Raw genomic sequence first — 10,436 nt, forward strand, 5'->3', positions numbered from 1 at the left:
TGGCATTTGGAGTATTCCTTGTACCTCTGGGACAATTGCAAACGGGCTGGTTCTGCATCTCGGTTCAGTTCTGATCCATTATTCTTTTTCTGACCCGAAAAAGAATAATCATTTGTACGGGTGACTAAACGAATGTGTACTTTTAATTGAACACGTCCATCTTGCTCAGAATTTCGTCCTCTTCGCAACCATGGAAAGAAATAGGACCTCTTTACGTGTAAAATTGAAGATATAGCTCCCGATAGTCCTTAAGGCCTTGAAAATATAAAACCTGCAAAAAGAGAGTAAAACCCAAGGTAGCTCCATTCTAAATATGTAAAATGCATGTTTTACTACCCTAGATTTCACACATAAATGTGCTCATCAGATACTTTGATGCAGACTGGATTAATGCAACAATGATAGGAAGTCTACCGCATGTTGCACTTTTATTGGTGGCAATCTTGTCACATGCAGAAGCAAGAAGTAAACGATTGTGGCTAGATCCAATGTAGAGGCTGAGTATAGAGCCATGGCTTATACAACAACCAAGTTAATGTGGTTGAAATCATTGCTTTAAGAGTTGGGGTTTCTGGTTACTAAACCTATGAAGATGTCCTGTGATAATCAAGTTGCTATCTATATTTCCAGTAATTTGATGTTTCACAAAAGGACTGAACACATTGGAGTTGATTGTGACTTTGTGATGAATGTACTAATGAGGAAGTTGATTGACATTCCGTTCATCTCTTTTGCATATGAGCTGGGTAATATATTTACTAAATCATTATTTAGTCCTACCTTCCAAAAAAATTGTTCCAAGCTGAGCATGGGTGATCTATATGCTCCAGCATGAGGGAGAGTGTTAACAGGGTTTTCCGCCACCTATGGGTGTTCTGGATATTCTATTATGTTTATTGCTGGTAGTGTTTATATTTATTTCTGTCCTTGTAATTTTACCCAGTAGCCACTATTAATATATTGTGGGGTCTTGGCTAGGTCTTTTGACTAGCCACAAGCTCATTTTTCTCCTTTCTTGGTTTCTCTTCGTTCTTCCCTATTCCTTTCTTTCCTATGTGCTGATCTCTCATCTTTGATACTGTTACAAATGAATTTGGTAAGAATCTGTTCTGGGCTATATATTTCCATTTGACACTGCAGAATTCAACAGTGGTTAATTTCCAGCTGCTGTGTATAGCTGAAGTGCAGTTCTTGGTTGAACATATTGAATCTCCTAACAAGGATATAAATTTTTTCACCCAAAAAAAAAAAAAAAAAATTCTCCCAACAAGGATAAATCTCTTTCTTCACTTCTTTATTACTAGCATATTTGAGGTTTTTATTGGATATTCCTGTCTTCTTCTATCATCAAACTTTCTGGGATAGTTTGAAGGATTATAAAATGATAGCACATATCCAATTAAAGTTTTATACACAGGATATGTGCTAAGATTGTCCTCTTAAAGCATCTTGCCGGGTTGTAAAACATTTACTTGAAGTTATCTTTTTTCTTTGTCTTTTTCAGTAGTCTGAAACTATGTACTGTTCTTATCTCTCTTATATTAAATATTTTCTAATGCATCCCAATTTTTAGTTCATGGCCATCATTGCAGATTTTATGCTTGTTTGGCTTCCGGCCCCTACTGTCTCTCTTCGGTCAGGACTTGCAGTCAGTGCTGGACCTATTGCTAAGTTCTTCCACAACTGCCCAGATAATGCCTTTCAGGTTTGTTTGTGTTGTCATCCATAACTTTATTGAATTTGAAAGAGTGTTTGCTTTTAGTATTTTATAATAAAATTATTTCCATAAAATTGTAAGTCCCCCCCCCCCCCCAAAATAGAAATAAAAATTGGGGTACTCAACTGTAGACAGTTACTGATTTGCCTTTTGAATCCTGTTTGCAGATTGCATTGGCTGGATCGTCCTATTCACTTCTACAAAGAATAGGTGCTATAGTGGTAAAGTGAAGTAGTTATTTAATCACTTAGCATCTCAAATATTCAATTAAAATAATTTTACTAACTCTCAGTAAATGCATGAATCTCATGGAACTGGTTTTGTTGCACAGCGTAATGGGGCCAAGCTTTTTGCAGTTGGGACCACTGCATCTTTGGTAGGTCAATCTTTTATCTCTTTCACAGGCTTTTGGTTTTTTATGTGGTATACCTTTACCAATTGCTATGCAGATAGGCATGCTGTTTTGGTTCGAATCTTCTCTCTCTCTCTCTCTCTCTCTCTCTCTTCTCTCTCTCTTTTTTTTGGGGGTGGGTTGTGGTGTGGGGGCTGGGGGTTGAGTCCTTAAGACGGCTTATGAATAGCCTAGAGCAGTTGAACAAGTTTCTGAACTATATATATGTGTCCAGAAAAAAAGAAGGGTGTTGGTGGTTTGTGAGGGTGGGGGGGTGAGGGAGGAGTGGATTAAAGAGATCCTCACCATTAGGACACTTTGCAGATAGATGACAGTAAGAGGATGAAGAGGGGATCCTCACCATCCAAAGAGAACTGATTTCAAGGTAGTGACTAGTGAGCATTGTTAAGTTCCAGCATTAGAAATGATTGCTTGGATGCGAGATTCCATATGTCTAGCAATGCACTTACATTGAAATCATGAATCTTCCCCGTGCTAAATTTGCAATCCCTTATTCCATCTTCTCCTACCAACTGAATAATTTGCCTTTCAAGATCCGAACCACCTTGTAGAAGGTTTTCAAATAGTTTATCAAGCTTTCTGATGACAACATCATTCGTTCAGGATGCATTTGAGTCCTGTGATGATCCCTTTCTATTTCTATATACGTGTTACAAATTCCTGAGCCTATCAATATCACCCTGAGGAATGTAGATTCTTTAGTTCTGTTCATTGTGAGCCTGAATTGGGCTTTTTAAATTATGTGATATCAATTCGAAAGATTATTTGCTCAAGGGAATATGATATTCTGGAAAACAAACAAATTTTGCCGAAAATGCAATTGAAATTAGTCTGAAAGGGAAGGAATGGAGATTTTAGTATTTGACGAGGCATGAAGAAACTATGTGATGTCTTCCAAGTTTTTGTGTCTTGAGAAACTCCGAACTTTGCGGAAGCGTTTGTCTTAAGAAATAGAAAATCAGGCAGGTGCAAGAATGGATGGGCGTAAGAGAAAGGAGTCATTTTTCAATTATCCTTTACAGAAGAACCTCTGATCTCAGTGATCTTTTGGTCTTACCAACATATGCTATGCAGATTCAATATAACTTCCATACTTCTCTTTTTGTTTGGGAGCTATTAGAGAAATTCCCAGTTTCAGTGTATAATGGCATTTTGGTCAATTTTACGATTTTATATGTTTGGGTCTAGATGTAATTTAAGTCACTTTTAATCTTGAATGGAGTTGGTTCTGAATTGAGTTTACAAACTTGTACAAGGTTTTATTTTCAAGAAAAGTTGGGTTTGGGAAAGTTATAGCCAAAAGAGCATTTAGGTATCATTTTGTAATGAAAGTGTTTTTAAAGAGTGAGTCACAATGGAAGTCTTGATAGATTGTGCTCTTATTGAATCTATTTATTATAATTGATGTTTTCTCAATTTAGAGTTTCTACTATGCTGTTGGCCAAAACTCCTGATGATGTAATAATGTTCGAGAGTGAAGACCTCCAAGTGTGCTACTTCGATATCTATTGGTGTGATCTAAATAGAATGCACTTCTCTCAGTGTTATCCTTCTAATTTTCCAATTACTTTTCCCCCCTGAAATTTCTCATAAGTCCAAACGTCTTCCTTCATACATGAGGGCCAACTGACCCCTGAAATTCCACAAACAACAACAACAATACCTTAAATTGATTGCCCCGATACCTGTTTTCAGCCTCTTAAATCTGATTTCCTAGCTTATCTCAATCAGCCAACCCTAAACTCTCCTCTGCTTAATGTCAGTAAAACTCAAACTCTTCCATAATAATATATAATGTCACTTGGTAGCAAAACCTTGTGTATTTTTGCATCAAGGTATGTGCTATACACCTTGAGGATCTGACTGAAGAATTTTGAACCCACCTGCATGTTGCAAACTTCTATTCTTCAATACTTGTATCACCTTTTGCAACATGAAAAAGACTCCTTGCAAGTCAAGCCTGGAAGAAAGAAGTGGCAATCCAAGTTGACAGGTGTTTGAAGGCAATTTCCGTTGTTATTCCAGAACTTGTGCTATATTGGTTAGGATCTCATTGAATGGTCTCCAGTGCAAAGTTTTTTATTTTTTGGAGGGATGGGGTGTTTCTTCATGTCAATATCAAGTGTAGTTACATCTTTCCTCTTTTACACAAGAAATGAAAATAAGTTTTTTTGTTGCTGATCAACAATAAATTAATAGAGAAACATATCGAAAACTTCCCTCCTTGAATGCAGATACTGGTAGATCTGGTTTTAGAATCCTCTAAGCAGTTTCCAAAGAAGGCTTTCTGCAAGGTTGCAAGGGTTGGCCCAAAGACATGAGACTCGCAACTGATCCAGAATACAATTGATTTGCAAAGCTTACCAACTCCTGTAGTCTAAACATCAATTTTGTCCATTATAGATACCAACTATAAACATGTACAGTGTGTATATTCGTTATTCTTAAATCTTGATCTAGTCACAATTTACATACAATTTCTTGAGGTGTTTATCTTATAAAAATGTAGTAGAATGTTCATTCTTATTGTCTTATTCCCAACACTTCTAAGACTATTCCAACTATTTTTATCATCTCTTGCTACTTAAATCAAGTCCTAAATGAAATCTTAATTTACAAAATGTTGGGATGTAAAACATTTCTCTTTTTCTTCAGGTTGGTACAGGTGTAACAAATGCCTTGATAAGGGCAAGAAAGGCAGTGGCCAAGGACGATGCTGATGAAGCTGAAGAAGTTCCTTTATTAGCTACCAGTGTTGCGTATGGTGTCTACATGGCAGTGTCTAGCAATCTTAGGTATGTAGATGCTGAAAGATGTCAATGTTATGGCTACTGGTTTGTGCAACCATCCTCACCTCTATTTGCATTGGTAAAAAGAAAAAAACTTTACTACCATGTGCAATTTCGTATAAAATCTTCACGCAATTGTTGTTTGATGTTCTCTTTATTCCCGTTGCACCTGTTGATGACATTAAACTTTCAATATAACATTGACTTTGAAATTCAGTATCATCCTTGAACCCCAACCACGCACCCACCCCCCACCCAAAAAAAAAAGAAAAAGAAAAAAGAAGAAGATTTGCCCTATAATATGAAACAACAATTGAGTTAGTGCTAGTGATAAAAATTTGAACTAGCAAAAGAAGATTAATAATGTTACCAAAGTGTAGATTAGAATCAGGTATAGTGTTAAACCTAGCTGTTGAGACTTGTTCAAGCACAACTTTTGTATCAGGAAATGGTTAAAATGAAGATATGTAATTGTTTTTCTTCTTAATACTCACTAATTTGTAGTCTCCATCTTTTATTTTCACTAGTAATATCATTGCCCTGTAATCTATTAAACATTAATTTAGGGTTTTCCAAAACCCTAGAATTGTTTTCAGATCTAAGGTTGATTCTGGTATTTTGGGTCCTATTCGATTCCGACTGATTCCGATCCAATCCCAGATCGGAACCGGCAGGGACCGATCTGATGCCCTATTCCGTGTTTTGAAACCTTGGTGGGGTATGGGTGGTTCTTTGTGTTGTTTTCTGGTTGTCCTTGTTGACAACCTCAGCTACATGGCAGTGATGACCTTCACAATGTATTTTTATGGATGATTAGAATGACAGAACTTGGGGGCTGTCCAATATACATGGTAAAGTCAGGGCACAAGCCCAGTCAGGTCCAATACGGGCCAGTGGTTTTGTTTGGGATTGGCCTTCAATAGTCAGTATGCAAGGTTCAGATCGTCATATCAAACTAAAGGAAGAGGAATTCTCTCTCTCGCTCACAGTGCGTGTTAGTATATATATTCATTGAGGGGGTTGGCTGACAATATATCCATTATTGAACAGGTACCAGATACTGGCTGGTGTAATTGAACAACGGATGTTGGAACCATTACTACACCATCACAAAGTAGCGTTGAGTGCACTCTGCTTTGCTGTTCGGACAGGCAACACATTCTTAGGGTCATTATTGTGAGTTTCTCAAACCATGTTTTATAGAGCTCATAAAAAAATTTACTATTGCTTTCTGTTGTGCAGTACTGACATTGGGGATCTATGTTGTTTGAACAGGTGGGTGGATTATGCCCGTTTGGTAGGTATTCAAAAGATTCGTGAATAGAGCAGACAGGTGGATTTATAGCGTCCCAAATGTAGGTTTCAGGTTTTCTCCTTTTCATTTATCTAATTTCTTAAGGTACTCAATGTTTCTTGCTGGAGCTGTTGGTTCCCCATTTAAGGTTGTCATAGAAGTTGTTCAATGTGCAAGAGTATACATATTAAATAACAAAGATCTTGGTTTCATCTCTTTATCAGGGTAGGTTCCATTCTAATATCAATTTGATAACGATCTCCATGTATTGTAATCTCGATTCTGTTGGAATCAGCCTGAACCCTAGAATTGAGCTTATTTTTTTGAATCAGGAAACTTGAGTGGGATCCAACTGATTCCAATCCGATTCCGAATACTCAAAACAGTGGTCTACAGTCTACACAGGTGTAAATCATGTATGGTATGATGCACCCCTAACCTCCCTCCCCTCAAAAAAATAAAAAAAAATAAAAAAATAGTGGCACAGTAAGTCTACTCTCAGTCCACTTGTCAAATTTCCAATCGTAATGGACTGACAAGTGGCACTATGGCCACTGTTGTTGTGTCCATCCATGAGGGGCATGTGTGCGGCTTCCCTGACTGCCCCTCTCGGTTCTGTTGGAGCAGCTACTATTGTAGTCAGTGAGTCTCCACCAAAGCTGCTTCCCTATCTACATTCTGTTATATCTACTGATGGCGTTTGGTGTGCCACCTCAAGTGAAGGAAGCCGAGGAATGATCATGAAGTCCCATCGGGTGAAATTATCATCATGTGGCATTCTAATTTGGCAAATCCAATTCATTGAAAAGGGGAGATAAAAAGTATTAGTCTGGTGTGAAATCAGGGCTCTTGCTTTTTTATTTGTTCAGAACTGGTTACAATTGGATATTTGGGATAATTCATAATGTGATCATGTGACTCCTGACTGTTTGGTTAGACGTGAAATAAAGTGAAGCATCAATAGAAACTTTAGTGAAGTAAAGTTAAAATAAGTGAATGAATGTAAATTACCTAAAATAACATCAATATATTTTACATTGAATATCTATTTCCTTTTGTGTTTGATTGTAGTTCAACTTTTTATGGCATATGTGTTCTTTTTTTTCCCCTTCTGAAGGGCAGATGTGTTTTTTTTTTTCCTTCTAGAGGGATATCTATTTTTTCTCTGGTACTTTCATATATATATATATATATATATATGTCGTAACACTTTACATTAACTTCACTTCTAATCAAACACGCATTGAAAATTAATTACTAACAAAATATAAATGGTGGCATAATGGTATTTGAGCTTTGAACCACAAACTTCTCACAATTCCCCATATACTTTATGTAAACGATACCATAATCGCAGGTTAATCCATAGCACCTACCCACTTAAGTTCTTTCAAAATTACCCGTAGCCTACCCTTCCTGTTGGCAGCCCTAGCTTTCCTCCTATGTTTTCTACTCATGTGCCGCTTTCCTTCAAAAGTTCATTAGAAGTTATACAAAACATATTACGTATATATATTTTATTTTTTCATCACCAAACTTAACAATGCCTCGTCTAGAACGCACCAAATGGGATGTAAATAAAGAATGACTTTGTAAAGAAAAGAAGGATCCAATATATCTCCACTTTCAGTTCAGAGCGAATTTCTGAATCTACAGGTTGTGGCTGTTGGATAGGGGTTATCGAACAATGTCAAGAACATTTCAAATTTTGTATAATAGGGAAGAAGCAATAATGACATCCCAATGACTAATTTTTTCATCCATGGTGAAGAAAAACTTTCACTAAAGTAATAATCTAACTGATTGGATGTAGATAGTTTTACTTGCATATGGTTTTTTTTTTTTTTCCGAAAAATACGTATGGGTTTTCTTAAAATTGGAATTATTAAACTACATTAATAAACAAGTAGGAATAGGATATTATTTGTTTTTTGAAAATTTTGAAGGAGTTGATTGAATGGAGACAAGACTAATTTATTCTCATCCCCTAATTTGATAACCCACCACTTATTCTCCACAGAGAATTTTCTACATATTCTAACTCATAGGTCAACTCCACCACATAGTTTTGGTAAATTTCCATAGGCTTTAATGAATTTCATTTGTTAAGATGTGAAATAAGTCAATTGTGTATCATTACATCTCTTTTGTAACACTCAATGGTCTTCAGACTTTTGGCAGAAGTTCAAACCGCACATTGGCATTCACAAGTCCTTTCTGTTCCTTTTTGAAAGATTTACGGGAGAAGGAAGTTTTAGTGTCTCACTTGCCTAAGATCGAGTCCACTCTGTGCAATCATGATGTGGGTGGGTATTTAAAAATACATATTTAAGAATAAAATTTTGTTGGGTATGATGTTTTGTATTTTATCGCAGTTTAATTCAATGAGTATTAGTTCATACTCCTAATAGAATGAGACAGTTTTTATTTGGGATCCTATAAACATTCTGAAATTCTATACTTTATAGTATTAGGGTTTCTTTTTACTATATGTTTGTAACGAGGTTCTCTTTCTCTATAAACATTTTGAAAGAGATGTGAGAATGAGAATTGTAATCATATACTCCGTTGATAGTGAAGTGGGGATCTCATCTCACCAAAAATGTAGGTAATCTTGTCGAATTTCGTAAATATATGTACATTATTTGTTCTTGTTTTTTCATTCTTTTCTGCATCATTTTAGGGCTGCATTTTTACAAATTGAACCATGATTTGAAAACCTGGAATCAGAATCTGTATTGAAATTGGCCTAGATCAGCTTTAGAATCAACATGTTTCAGGCATTTAGAGTTTACTTATAAGATCATCCGAAATTGGAACGGAAAGACGATTTGGTAAAAAATGGTTTCTGTTGGATCCAATCCGATTCTTACAACATTGATTCAACCTTCACCAATCTTAATAATCTGTTTAGGTCCCTCAAGTTGATGTTTGAAGTCTTGGCATTGCCAAGCCTTTTCTACTGTTCCACACCAAGCCAAGCACAAATGACAGTTCTTGGAGCTTTCTCATATCTCAATCATAGCTATTCCATCACTTATTAATCCTTCTCACCTACCACACGAAGTGTACTTATGGGCATCCTATTGGTCCACAGCCTTTGCCTCTCCAACTCCTAAATATAGGTAAGTGCATCCACGTGTGGAGCAAAACGTACCTTATGCGTAAAAAATATTATTCATGTATCATTTGGTATTAAAATATCGTTACCATAAAGTTGGTATTAAATTTTTGGTGGCCTTATAATAAGACACATATAAGATCAAGCTGATTGTGCTAAGTACAATAGTAATTATATCAATTTAGAACTGATGTCAATAATGTGATATCAATAGAGATCTCACCAAGTTTTTTTTTTCTTCTAATAGAAAACACATGTATGAATAGGTAAGAAACCTTTACCATAGAAAATGTGTGGTTTTGAGTTGGACTTTTCTTGCCTCCTTACACTACAACGAGATGTAAGTTTCACCAATAGAGATTAGAGAGACTTTTTCTATTTTAGTAATTAAAAGTTGGGAAAATTTTAAATTCCACCGATGTTGCTCTTATGAACTTTCAATGGCTCTTGCGCTGGTGGGCTACACGACTAGACAACACTTTCTCACCCTTGAAAGTTTGCACAAATACTTTGGGTCACAGGACTGAATTCCTTCTAGGTTTATGTAAGATCGAATCTACTTATTTGTACGTGTACTCTTCACCAATAATATAACATTGTTCCACTTTCATTAGGTCTTTATGGAAAGACGTTTAATAAAGTTATCTTCTCATGGATTTGGGGTGGCCTTCCACCTTCTAAGCTGCCATAACCCTTTGATGAAGAAATACTAAATACTTTTTAAAGATTGTTCTCTCTCTCTCTCTCTCTCTCTCTCTCTCTCTCTCTCAATTAAACTTAAATCAATCTTAACTTAAATTTTTTCTCTCTTTCTCCCTCACATTATTTATTTGTTTATTTGAGAATTTACTTTTCCACTTTTTCACATTAGACCAGCATTCTTTTAATTTATTCTTTTCTTTCCCCCTTTCTTTTAGTGGGTTGTCCATTCAAACTTTTTAATGAACCCCACTAACACCTGTTCGTAAGGGTTCTGGACCATTATTGGTTACCCAATAAATACAAGAGACATGGAAAATAAGGGTAATTTATTTCATTTAATATTTTTTTTTTTTTGGTACCCCCTTTATTTTCTCTTAGAAAATTTAAGATCAAATAAATTA

At 35.9% G+C, this 10,436-nt stretch overlaps 1 protein-coding gene across 1 annotated transcript in view; it reads left to right on the forward strand.

The window, feature by feature from the left end:
• Positions 1-6,435, forward strand: part of LOC122062727 (protein RETICULATA-RELATED 4, chloroplastic-like) — a 15,764-nt gene extending 9,329 nt beyond the window's left edge. The window contains exons 3-8 of the mRNA XM_042626370.1: positions 1,574-1,705; positions 1,885-1,938; positions 2,049-2,093; positions 4,785-4,924; positions 5,969-6,094; positions 6,194-6,435. Of these exons, the coding sequence (XP_042482304.1) occupies positions 1,574-1,705; positions 1,885-1,938; positions 2,049-2,093; positions 4,785-4,924; positions 5,969-6,094; positions 6,194-6,242 (546 nt within the window). The 3' untranslated portion in view covers positions 6,243-6,435. The remainder of the gene's footprint in view (positions 1-1,573; positions 1,706-1,884; positions 1,939-2,048; positions 2,094-4,784; positions 4,925-5,968; positions 6,095-6,193) is intronic.
• The last annotated feature ends 4,001 nt before the right edge of the window (positions 6,436-10,436 follow it).

This window comes from Macadamia integrifolia, unplaced genomic scaffold (assembly GCF_013358625.1).
Source record: "Macadamia integrifolia cultivar HAES 741 unplaced genomic scaffold, SCU_Mint_v3 scaffold1095, whole genome shotgun sequence".
Taxonomy (NCBI): Eukaryota; Viridiplantae; Streptophyta; class Magnoliopsida; order Proteales; family Proteaceae; genus Macadamia; species Macadamia integrifolia.